Below are 13,264 nucleotides of genomic sequence, written 5' to 3'. Positions count from 1 at the left end.
AGGGAATATAAAAGAGTGGAAAAGAGGGAGTGATGAAAATCGTAATATAGGCAAACTGTAGAGTTAATACAGTAATAACAAATGTTTCAATAAATCAGCGACAGCTTTACAAAAAGAAAAACTCAGAATGTGCCAGAGGTGTATTTAGAAAAAGAGTGACTATAAATTCCTATCATATGTAGAATACATGAATATGACACTAACAGCCTCAATTAACACATTTCTCTATATTGATATAGTATTTAGGATATAGAATTGATTTAATGTCAGGCCCTGTGCGATGTTGTGCTGTACTGTAGCCTCACAGTGAGACACAGCGAGGAACGAGAGTCCATAGTTTAAGACACCTAGTGCTGGTCAATCCTGTCCTGTCGCTTTCACCAGTTTGCAGATTGTGTTCACATGGACTGCTTTCACATAGTCAATCCCTTGTCTGCCTCATCACTACATGAAGACGTGAAGATTTTAGCTCCAAAACATTATGAATATTTAATTAAGTTACCTGAAAATAACAGATGTCTCAAAATGATTATTACTTCAGTTTAGAAAACTGCTGCTGCTTTGTGTTTCTGGAATACAAGCATTTTAATACTGAATGTTTCATGTTGGAATAAAACTCTCCACGTCTGCTTTGCATCTCTCTTAAAATATCTTGCTACAATGGCTGCTTGTTTTTGGTGGTTGTGTTTAAAGATAGTCCATCTATTCGACACCCAAGACTAAATCCCAACCATCCACAATAAAATATACACAACACACACAGCATGAAAACTCTGGTTATAGTTTAACCATGCACCAACACCATAGACTGCTGTAAATTTTGGTGCACATTGAAGCACAGAAAACACATAAGCGTTGTTCATAAGAAAGCAGCAAGTGGGTTTAACCTGCCAACGTCAGATTTCGGTAGCTTTCTTGAGGATATATTGGTAACAGTGCAGTCTTCTTTCTGTACTGATTATCGCGTCAGTTCAACATATCCGTAAAATCTGGCGAGCCAAAACTTTGTTCTTTACCACATAAAGTCACATCGAAAATCAACAGTTACTTCAAGTCACACACTTTACCCTTTTACGTTAATCTAACCAATAAACTCTCTCCACAGTGGTAATGTTTTAATGTCCTGTCAACTGTATAACCACAATTTTCACCTTTTGAGGTCCTAGAGGTGTCCAATCAAACTTCAGATTCCAAGCTGGACACCCGTCGCCAGGGCCTAAGTACACAGGGGCTCCCCACAGGCTGCCCCCCTGCTCCCTGACCTACCTGAGCCTCTGATCCAGTCTGGGACCCCTGATAGACCCCGTAGGCTCCATACACACTGTCCTGGTACAACAGAGCCCGCTGCCCCCCACACCCCCCACCACCACAAGCCAACAGCTGGCAAACTGGGCTGGATCCTGGGTGATTGCTAGCAGTCTGGCTGTGGTGCTGCAAGTCCAGAGGACCATGGTAGAGGGGGAGTCCAGGGTATGAGTTCAGGTAATGTGCATACTGTCTGCTGAGCAAGCTGGTGGCTCTCCGTACCACGCCCCGCCCTATCCCAGTCCCATGTTGCACTGCTTCTCCATATGTTGGTAGGTGGGTTGAGTGCGAGTAGCGCAGCCGCTGGCCCTTACGCCCATTGGGCTTCCTTTGGTCCTCCCTTATATGGAGGTAGGCCTGGTTCCTCGGGAGGCACAGGTTGTTTCGAAGATGTGCAGGATTGTATGCCTTAGCAGGTGTAGTTTGAGTAAGAATACATGGGAAGAGGTCTGGAAGGGTTGAAGGTGATTGACTGGACAGGGAAGACTGGGATTCATCAAGCTGGTGGATCTGCTCGCTACCCCATGTTGCTTTGAGAAAAGAGGGGCGTCTGTGCCTGCGTCTGCCTCTCAGCACAAGGTCCTCCGGTGGCCAAGAGCCGTAGTTCTCTACACGCGGAGGCATCGTCTCCCCTGTGTAAATATTGTCAACGCTCGGGGACGACATGTGGTTGTCTTGGAGGTGGTTGACTTTAAGCTCACTCAGACACACAGGACTTTTGTCACTCTTTTCCTGCTCCCCGTGTATTCTCCTCTCCACATCCCCATCGTCAAACTGAAAACTCTTGGACCTCCTTTTCCGTCGGGAAAACCCCAGTTGAACATGCTGGTTTTGGGGTGAGGAGGCTGGGTGAGAGGTGTAGATGTCAGGTAGCTGGAGATCGGTGCAGGGAATGAAGGACGAGTGTGAGTGGGTGTCTACATAGAGTCTCCCGGTGGTTTGGTAGTGGTGTGGATGTTGATGAGGGAGTGGCTCTCCAACGGCCAAGTGGGGACTGCTGAGGCTGGAAACAGGAAGTGGTCTGTCATACAGACATGAAGTAGAGCGTGTTGGTAGTGTGTAGCGCAGTGGTGTGGGCCTGCTCATACCCCTCTGCTGTTTCAGAGAGGTTACAGCAGTCAGAGGTGGGGTTAGAGACTGCTGAGGAAGAGAGCAATGATTCTCTGTAATATAAGCAAACCCTGCTGGTACAGCTTCTGTGGCAACTTGTGGAACACGAACAGGCAAGCTGCCACCATGTCGACTCAGCTGTTCAATGGTCTTGGTGGCGTTGTCCAGGGAGCTCTCTACATTAGCGGTGGAGACCAAATCCTTTGCAGTTCGAAGCATCTTAAGCATATTTGCTTGCGCGTAATTGGAGGTCAAATCAGGTTTGGCCAAACCAGACGAACGCCCAGTATCCTCCACTCCATTGAAGCAACTGTAAATACCCTGAAAGATAAACGAGAGGGACAAAAAAAACAAATAAAGAATGAAGACAAGACGTGAGAAAAATTCTTTGCCCCCAAAGATCTTTTTAAGGACTACTTTGGCATTACCTTGAAATACTGTTTAGTTTCTTTTATATGTTTGTATTTCATCTGATCTAATGAGAAAGGCTGAGCTGCATTACAATACAATGTTGTGTGTTATAATAGACCATTGCTGGTTATAACTACAGTGAGAGTTGGTGAATCCTTATTTATAGCTGCTGTCTGTGTTTCTAATATTAGGAAGAAACAGTGAACATAGTGGTGGTTCAGGCAGGGTTCAAGAAGTCAATCTCTGCAACAGTCTTGGCCACACTACTGAAGCTGCTTTAGGCTACTCTCAGCTGTGGTGTGTCTGCAAGCAACTTTGCAACCCACCTCCATCTCAGCTTCTCCTCTTAATGATGTCAGTGATTCTGGCTGTAGCTGTGCATTGGATGTTAACCTGACATATGTTGGTTGCACATATCTGAGGGAAGCACAACAGGTTCAAATAATACTAGTCCTATTCTAGCTGGATATGTCTTTCACAGATTGAACCAACGGAACATATCCAGCCACAGCTTCATCTGTCACAGCAGGAAGAGAAGCTACCGTTCTGCTTACATCCAGATGTCTACTGTCTGTACTGCAATACTTCTCTCAATTACCACAGACAAGAATGACTCAAAAGACAAGAAAACAGAATTTAGGAATAAATCAAGAAATCACTGGTTAGCCACAAACTGTTTAACTTTGAATCGCCCTAGTGGGAACAATTTGACAGATGAGATTTCCCCCATCTTAAAGTGATGACCCACCTCTTATATACTAAACATCCCATTGGCATAAAAATAGATTTCATTAATATCTTATCTTGTCACCAAGGCAAGTGTTAGTCACCAGTAAATTATGCATTCTCCCCGAACCCAAGGAAAAACTGTTTAAGCTGAGAGGATTGGACCAATAGTGGCACATGGGGACACATGCCTAAAGTCCCTTACAGAACAAACTGTCTCTAACTCTAACAAACAAAGAGCCAAATCCCATGACTGTTCTCTGCTTACAGTTAGCTGAGACATCCTGAAAGAGCCAAATTTAATTTGGTCCTTGGGGCCGCCCCATATGGATTAATGATCAGATAGTCATTTAGCCGTTAATCTGATAAAACCCAGATCCAGGCACAATGGTATGATTACACAGTAGAGGAGGCTGGAGTCCATAGACATTTTCCTGGCTGTAACTGAGGCCAGAGCATTTTGCCTCAATAACCACATTCCAAAACAACTGCATCAACAAACTGGGTAGTGATTTAGGCTAATTGAACATTAGGCAATCAAAGTTAAATGCTGAGTAAACATCAGAATTAGAGCTGCTTTTCATCCTTTTTTGTCTCTCCCCTCCCCTCTCATTCTTAATAAGAATACTGTACCATTTTAGCTAACATTATAACAAGGCCTTTCAATAACGCAATGTAATTGCATGCAAATACACAGCCATTTGCATTAATTTATCATCACATAAAAGCCACTTCGTGTAAAACAACATGTTAAATGAAGAAAAAACCAACCAACCACTTAGAGCCAAAATAATATACCAGCCAGTCTTTCAATCTCTCCAGCAAGCTGTTATACAACTAATCAAATTACAGGGGCCAATCAGTCACTTAACTAAATGATCAATGCAAAAATCAGCGAGGCAATTTCTCAATCCCCCTTCTGTAAATCATGCAATCAGTTATCAAACCAACCGAGGATGCATAAACAACCCAGCTCTCTCACAAAAACAACTTAATCAACTGACAAGAGGCAACCTGATAGCTGAGAGGTTAGAGCACATAACAGCCATCCATCCATTTTCTTCATCGCTTATCCAGCCAGGGTCAGAGTGAGGCTGGAGCCAATCCCAGCTGACACTGGCTAAGAGGTGGGATATACTCCGGATAGGTCACCTGTCCATCTCAGGGCTAACACAGAGATAGACAGGTGTTCGAGCTAACATCAACACATACGGCCAATTAACCTGAGGCAGGAAGCCTAAGCACCCAGAAAAAAGCCAGGTGGGCACAGGGAAATCATTCAAAGTCCACAAATAAAGGCCCCAGCCAACCAGCAGGTCAGAACCCAGCGTTAACCTCTGTACCAAAGAGCCATATCAACTGTTAAAAAAGAAGATTTAATCCAATATATGTAATATATTCATTATATATATTAAAATCAATATGTATGTCTAAATCTTTTTTGCATTTTCTGTGTCCTCACTGGACCACAGTGCAACCCTGGAACATACCAGATGTGCACAAATGCCATCAGCAGTGATCCCATCCCAATTCCCGCTTGATTTTTGCTGCCTGCTTTCTTTCTATCCTGCCTGTTTTTGTTGCTCCTATTTCCACGAAGGCAATAAATAAAACAACAAAAATCAGTGAACAAACTTGCAAATCTCACCCTGCTGATGGCCAACAGGAAGTCGAGTTTGTGAGACTTGTGAAGGGAGTGTCTTAGTTTCCAGTAAAGCAGGTGTTCCCAGGCAAAGACCAGCAAGCTGAGGCCCATAGCCACCAGTAGCATGTAGAATACACCTGCCATGTTGTCGATGTCCAACTTGCTGCTCATTACTTCGTTCTTCTCATTCTGGCAGATGCCTGACAACCAAACTGTCTCTAAGCGCTCGGTGTCTCCTAAAAGGGATGAAGGTTTATGGGAGTTAGTCAGAGACATGGCAGCTTTATAGTAACCTGAAGATAACCATTTCCATAATGAACATGTCATATGTTTTAGAGGTTTTTTACACTGTAGTTGGACAGAGCTAACTTCAGGCAACTCTGAATTCCATAGTGTGAATGCTTGTTGTAAACAAAGCAAACAATTATTCTGGATAGATGAAGTTTTTAAGGTGATTTAAGTTTTTGGAGTAGAGCAAAGTTTTTGTTTTGTTTTGTTTTGCTTTAGAAAACAAAATATTCAAATGTCATAGGTTTCAATTTCTCATAATAAACCTATGATAATTATTATTCAGTTTGCATGACTCATTCTGTATTGCGGCCTAGGAATCGTAACAATTGGGGGCTCGTCCAATATTCCCACCTTTAATTTTGGGAAAATGTGAGTAAATATAGTCTAGTTGTTGGTTTAGTGGACTGTATGATTTGCACTTGTCTTTCCACTTTCCCTGGCCACATTAATGGCCCAGTCACAGGGCAAAGGGTTATTAAATGTTGATGATTTCCTTCTATTAAATTAACCCTACATATTGGGGAGAAATGTGCTCAGATTGGAGTGTGTTTAATTTGGTTTATTGTTCTTTTTGCACACACATCATATGCCACACACTTGCCAGCTCATCCATGCACTGCTTCACACCACTGATATGAATTTACACTCATCATGATTATTATTAAGTTTAATTAACCTGTGGTAATCCTTATTCATTTGGTGGTGCAACTTCATTCTTTGTTGCCTATGAGCTGACCATATATAGTGGAGATCTGTGTGGCTGGAACACAGGTATGTCTAACTGAAGTGAATATTTCCATCTGTGGAGATACTGTATAGCTTTAATGTGAATATGTGAATTATAAAGGGAGATATTAAGTGCATATTATACTGTATATTTAGGTAATTATTAATGTTTTTTAAAATTCAACAAAGTTTTGGACCAAAACTCAAAGATATGTATGCATAAGGTGTACACAAAAGCTTTATACATATGCATATTTTGTCTTCTTTGTTTTTCTGGTCATGTTAATGCATTCCCCTGTTCCAATACAGCACCCTTTATATCAGAGAACGTAAGGTCCCTGAACATATCTCCATTAAATATCATTACCACAAAAGCCACCCCTCTAGGCCTCTGAACAGGTGGCCACCTCTTGAGCTGAGCTCTCCCCAGCGGCCCATTTTATCACCCAGTTACCGTATGTTGACCATAAACACACTGTTAGTTACATCATCACGGAAAACTCGGAGTGAGTGTGAGTGTGTGCGTATGCGGGGAGGGTGCTCTTAAGCTCTCAGAGGAGGGAGGATATTAACTCCACACCGGCGGCAGCCACCATGGTGAATGTGTTTGTGTGTATGTGTAGGTAGGACGTGTATATATATGTGTGTGTGAGTGTGTCACAGAGATAATCATATCCCTAACATTTCCTGCTGTTCTGCAGGATATTAACTCTTCCCTGTAAGCCCACTTCCCTGCTGATACAGCACACACTGAACTGGACTGACTCCAGATACATGGTGCACATACAGTGTGCCACAGAGACAGAAATAAACACAGACGTTTACAGTTGAGGAAAATCTAAAAGTGTGTGCAGGTACGAGATGTACTTTTGAAAATGAAAGATTTGGATCTGTGCCTACCATCTCCAAGGAACTGCAACAGTGCTAGATCAATAGGTCGTTTCCAGCGTGAGTCTTTCTCCAGAGCGATGCCATACCCCGTGGTGGCAAACACTTTCCCACTGCCGATGGTCACCAGTTTGCAGCCCTCATCCTTCCCGGCCATGTAGTTTAAAACAGCAGCATCATAAATGAAGGCGTCCAGCTTCCTGCATGCAAATGGAGTATCTTAAGTGTAGTGGCTGTTTGATGTTTTTATATATACATATATATATTACTTAAAATGTTCTCTGTATGATTTTATTTCCACCCTGATGAAGCTTCAAATCCAAATGCATCAGTCAGTCAATAAAGTTATTCTATATATTACAAGTTCTGCTGGATTTTTCAGACTGTAAGCTGTCCTCATGAACCACAGACGTAGGTGAAGTTGTTCCAGAATCCCCTGCACCGTGTGTTTCACTGCCTAACTTTACCCTCCTTCTGATTTCTCTTTTCCGTTTTGCATATTTGTCATATTTGCATGTGTTAGATCATGAACACATTTTAATATTAGACAAATATTACAGAGTAAACACAAAATGTATTTTTTTTAAATAATGACTTCTTTTATCAAGCAAGTAAAGTTATCCAAACCTACCTGGTCCTGTGTGGAAAAGCAGTTACATCCTAAACGTAAGTAACTAACAACCTGGCTGTGACAAGAATTGCAATCAAGTGTTTGTGAAAACTGGCAACTGATGGCAGCAGATGGCCGCCCCACCCTGAGCCTGGTTCTGCTGGAGTTTATATCCTGGTAAAAGGAGTTTTTCCTTCCCACTATCGCCAAGTGCTTTCTCCTCGGTGGTCTTTGGCTGTATTATTGCAGGATCTTTATCTTATAAATAAAGCGCCTTGAGACAACAGATTAATTTTGTGCTATTTGAATTGAATTGAATAGATGAAGGCATCTTGAAGCAGCAAAGCAGCCCCAGACCATCGCACTACCACAGCCATGTCTGACTGCTGGTACCATGTCAGGACTCAGAGCTTCCAAAATGTTTGTCTTGTCAGGCCACTAAATATTTTCCCCAAACTCTTAGGGATGATCAAGATTTGGCAAATGTGAGAAGAGCTTTGAGTTCTTTTTGGTCAACAGTGGTTTTCGCCTTGGAACTCTCCCATGAATATCATTTTTTCCCAGTCTCTGAAGGCCCAGTGAGGCCTGCAGTTCCTTAGATGTTGTTCTGGGCTCTTGGAATAACTTTGCTAAACCAGCCACTGCTCCAAGTTTTGTCTATTTGTGGGTAATCACTCTCATCGCAGTTTAGTGGAGTATCAAAGCCTTAGAAACTGCTTTGTAAAGCTTTCCAGAGTAATAGACATCAGCGTGACTTCAGTGTCTTTAGAGGGTGGCATAATTATATGATGCTTTTTCGACAGGTGTAACCGTAATCATGCCTAAGAATGGTTTGTGACATTTAACTCAAATTAAAACAAAAAAAAGGTTAATCGCAGTTAATTCATGTTCCAACAAGAGTTGGGTGTATTTTTTCACAAAGCACCAGCATCAGCTTCGATAGAATTTCTCCCTTAGTGAATTTTTTTTGTACTTACTGAGTTGTGTACTCTGTGTGTAGTTTGGGGTATTTTAGCCTATCAAATAGGAATGTGGTATTTTACTTACTACAGCCCACATTCTGCCTTCTAGTCCGACATTACTGTTAGTTAATTTAAAAAGCAATCAACTAGTTTGAATCTTGTTTGATAGTAGAAATTCATCAAAAAGAAGCTTTACTCAGCTTTTTTTTAAAGTATAATGCCAAATTTAAATGCACCAGTTGAGAGCCTCTCTCTTATAACACTCTGAAGAGTCTCGAACAGAAACCCAGGCTGTCGGATACAAGGATATCGTTGGACCCCAAAGCTACAGCTAGAGGCTCTGTGAGGCTGAATTAAGATAAAAAACACTTTGGGCAAAGAGGAAACGTCAACGGGTTCACAATGACAGGCAAGTATTCACGGGCTAATATCTGTTCCCTGCAGACAGTGACTGTCTGCAACAAAATTGAGTTGGTTGGATAAAGTTTAAAGTTAGGACATTGCATTAGATTAAAAAGTCAAAGGATCAACACAATAGTTACGATTTATGCTCTTGGGCTCATGGATACCTGCACTAAATTTAATGGAATCTATCTCACTCTCTGACACCAAAGTATCTGATACAATTACTTCATCATCTCGCCACCGTGAATGCTTTTGCAGAATTTCAGAGCAGTCCATAAGTCGGTGGTCTTTTACGTCTGGAACTGACTGACAACACACTCCATCAGGTGCATTACTAATTAAAGGTAAACAAGAAAGAAAGAAAGAAAGAAAGAAAGAAAGAAAGAAAGAAAGAAAATGTTGGATCAGATGTCTGAAAATCTATTTTTATTTCAGAGGGAAACCAAGAAAATCAGTAAAAAAAAATATAAAGAGCGCACAACTGGTTTATAAAAAATGTCCCAAATCACCTGTATGGTTCTTCAAAAATGATCTGGTCCTTTGTGAAGTTGGCATTCCCGACAGCTCTTTTCTATACAAATTAAGCTCTACTAGAAATTACTTTAAACCTAAAAATACACCCATCAGATTGGCCTATTTTAGAAATAGATACATAGAGCATCAAACCTCAAGTGTACTATACAAATTCTAATAATTATTACTATGTCTTTACTTGGATGAGGACCAATTAAATATAATTTTCTATCAAAATGTGTAATATATTTAAAATGTAATTAAAACTTTACCCATTTTTGAGGCTTTCTAGGGCTTCCTCCACCCCTTTCTGGTTGTATTTCACCATGTATGTATGCATGTCGGGGTAGTTGCTGCGGATGTTTCTCTCTGTGCTTCCATTTGGGACGGTCCCGAAGCGGAAAGGAGGATAATGCTCATGTGGTCTCTGGAACTGCAGGGAGACGGAGGAAGAGAGAAAAGGGAAAGGGGAGAAGACGCATGAGATAAGTGAGACATAGTGAAATAAGAGACTTTCAGTGAGGAGAAAAACATAAAGAGAGAAGGAGTAAGCAGTGACAAGAGACTGACGGTAGTCAGGGAAGAATATGGAAGTGGGAGAGAACAAAAAAAATGCTGATGAGGAGAAGAGCAAAAGGGGAAAAATATATTTTAAAATGTAGACAGGGAAAACTGAGGAGAGTAAAGAAAAATGAAGATATGAAAAAGGAGTATGGGCTCAAATTGTGGTCATAAATATTTTGTACTTGTAAATCAGTTTTGTATGTGTAAAAAGAATTTGTGTGTGTAAAAAAGATTTGTATGTGGACTTAGCCAAAAAAAATACGTGTGAAACTCTGCAAGTTGCAAGTACGAATTTTGACCCTATTTTTCTTCCTTTCATCTGATTGGTCAATGTCATGTCAATCACATATTTAACTATCCAATCAGAGAACAGATGGGTTTGGCTATTGGAGGGGTGCTTTATGGAGCTTCAGGTCCTTGAAGGGAATAAATGCCCTAAAGGAGTGTCAGAGAACAAAAAACAAAGGAAAGACCAAAGGATGTGGAAAAGAGGAGGCAAAAGACGAAAGAGCAGAAGAAACAGGTGAAATAAAATGAAGATGAAGGATGTGCAGAGGAAAGAATAAAAAGGAAGGAAAGGGGAAAGAAAAAACAAGAAGAATTCAGGAAAAGGAGAAAAGGAAACATAGGGAAATTAGGAAGAATCTTAGGCAAGAAATTGTGAATCAATAAATGGAGAGGAAATTAAAAATAAACTAAAGAGCAGACATAAGTGTGAAGTAACATGGTAGAAAGGAGTCAAAAGGATGAGGGACTACTTAGAATAATTTATTTCAATTTCATGAGCTGGACCACACCCCAAACACTTGAATTTCTACAAATGCCTGCTGGCACCACGTACTCTCTGCTGCCATTTTCCCTGGCTCAACGTCTCTCAAAGGTATGATGGCGATTTGCTAGGCCCAGAAGCCACCACCGATCCTTGGTAAAGCCTTTTCCAAACTACAGCCTCTGCCCAAGCTCCCTGCTTCATCTTCAATTAACGCCTGTCATTCATATTTCAGGTTGAGGTTCTTGCTAATGAAATCCATCTTAAAGTCATTCCATCTTTTTCCAAAACTGATCTTATCGGCGACTAAACGTAACGCTGTATAAATGGAATGGAAGCCACTCACTCACCTCAGTGTTATTAAAATCTGATATCAACATGCATGAGTTCGAATCATTTCACTGCACAGAGATGATCCTAGCGTGGTTCAATCTGTGGCTGATCGAAGTTCGCGTTTGATTAGATGATGCAGAGAGCAGAATGAAGCCGAAATATGTCTGTTAACGCTCAATTAGACTGTAAACAGCAAAGAGCTATTCATCTTGGTTACAGCGTTGACCTTTTGCGCTGAGCACGAATGAATGGGCCAATCAAAATGTGAGCGTACGAGTAGATGTGTCTATGTGTGTTCATATAATCACGCTTTAGCTGCATTGCAATGGCTTTCGATGAGAGGCTTTTTGTTATAATGAACTATTTGGGGAAAAAAAAGTCCACATCACAGCCAGAAGATTAGAAATTACAGGATAGGTTCACATTGTGCAAGTCTATCTTAATTTGACACCCATACATACAACTGAAGAATTATTGGTTGCTGTAATTGCTGCTCCCGTCCATGCTGGCCATCAAGAGATTCCCTCTAAAAGCAATTTCATTGTAATTGATGGGGCGGCGATGTCCTGAGCTCCTCTTGTGTACAAAATTGCAGAGTGTGTTTAAGTTAATAAAATAATAATATGTAGCATCAACAGCCTTTTAGTGACTAATTGCAGCTTTGGAAAACAGTTTCTGTGGAAGCAAAGGGCAGAATTTCACACAACAATTCCTGAACTTGAAAGCTTACTGCAATTTTATACAGATCAAGGACTACAGAGTTTGTTCCCATTAGTTTGAAATTACTTTAATAGAAAAAAGGGCAGTTATGCATGTCTCATATTGTATGTGGGCATTAAAATACACTTATTTTAGTACATAATGACTGTACAAAAAGTCCTCTTACTGAGGAAACTCTTTAGGTTAAATTTTAGGAAATAAATTTCTATCATTAGGATTAAGCCAGTAATCTCGTTCAGCAGTGCGTCCTATAACCTTTTTTTTTTTTTAAAAAGTACAAATGCCTCATGGTAAACTTAAAACCTCATGATTGCGATTATAATCACATCACAATTATAATCATCCTTTTACCTTATGTATCATCTGTTCTTATTTACAGCATCAGAAGATTCCCATTTCATCTGAGCTGGAGACATTTTTCCAAACCTGAATATGAAACACCTACACTACAGTGATGTGTATAATAAATCCACAGCTCACAAATAATCCCCTCCAAAAAGTATTTCATCCTGTTTGAGAAATTTCAGAACTTCACGGGTGGTAAGGTGGTGCGGTGATTAGCATTGTTGCCTCACAGCATGCAAGTTCTGGGTCCTCCTTAAATATTCTGTGTGTAGTTTGTGCTCCCTGTGCCTGTGGATTTTCTCTGGGGATGCCAGTATCCTCCCAAGGTCCAAATACATGCTTGTTAGGTTAACTGGTGATCTGAAACTGACTGTAGTTGTAGATGTGTGATAGATAAAGCACTGCATGAATGGCTTTAGTGACTTGTTGTGTAAAGCGCTTGAACAGTAAGACCACAAGCCTGCTATGTAAGTGTTGCTACACTTTATTATTATTAGCCAGCTGTTTAAGAAAATTGAAAACTTTATTTTTCAATAAAAAAAAATTCTTGTCATCTTTTTCATCACTGTGAAGTCACCACAGTACTGCAAACTAACCTGTTTATCATGCACTAAATAACACACCATTTAAAATTATTACAGCTTAGTTTGTTTTGCAGGATGTTTCACAATATGAAAATACATACTTTATCCAAATGCATCATATACAATTCAAATATGTGATGATAATTATGGCATTACACATAAGCTTTAAATCTGCAATTTAGTGCTAGCTAGATTCTGGAGTACTGCAAAAGACACCTGCGCTTCTTCCGGCCCACTTAAGCTCCAGAGTTAAACCAAAAGTAATGAGTCCATTTTTAAAATGTAAGAAGTAGAAAGTACACATATTTGTTTAAAATTTTAGGGAATAACAGTAAAAAGTTATCTGAAAAATAAATA

At 40.5% G+C, this 13,264-nt stretch overlaps 1 protein-coding gene across 2 annotated transcripts in view; it reads right to left on the bottom strand.

Moving 5' to 3' along the window:
* Nucleotides 1-1,176: 1,176 nt before the first annotated feature.
* Nucleotides 1,177-13,264, bottom strand: part of LOC146626985 (glutamate receptor ionotropic, NMDA 2C-like) — a 48,227-nt gene continuing 36,139 nt past the window's right edge. For both annotated transcript variants that reach the window (XM_085360955.1, XM_085360954.1), the window contains 4 exons: nucleotides 9,865-10,025; nucleotides 7,115-7,302; nucleotides 5,201-5,433; nucleotides 1,177-2,736 (listed from right to left, as the gene is read on the bottom strand). In XM_085360955.1, coding sequence (XP_085217081.1) covers nucleotides 1,177-2,736; nucleotides 5,201-5,433; nucleotides 7,115-7,302; nucleotides 9,865-10,025 — 2,142 coding nt within the window. The remainder of the gene's footprint in view (nucleotides 2,737-5,200; nucleotides 5,434-7,114; nucleotides 7,303-9,864; nucleotides 10,026-13,264) is intronic.

Source organism: Diplotaxodon limnothrissa, linkage group LG8 (assembly GCF_057381915.1).
Source record: "Diplotaxodon limnothrissa isolate DT_005_m linkage group LG8, D_limnothrissa_male_GT1.1, whole genome shotgun sequence".
Classification (NCBI taxonomy): Eukaryota; Metazoa; Chordata; class Actinopteri; order Cichliformes; family Cichlidae; genus Diplotaxodon; species Diplotaxodon limnothrissa.
This window is presented reverse-complemented; position numbering and strand designations above follow the sequence as displayed.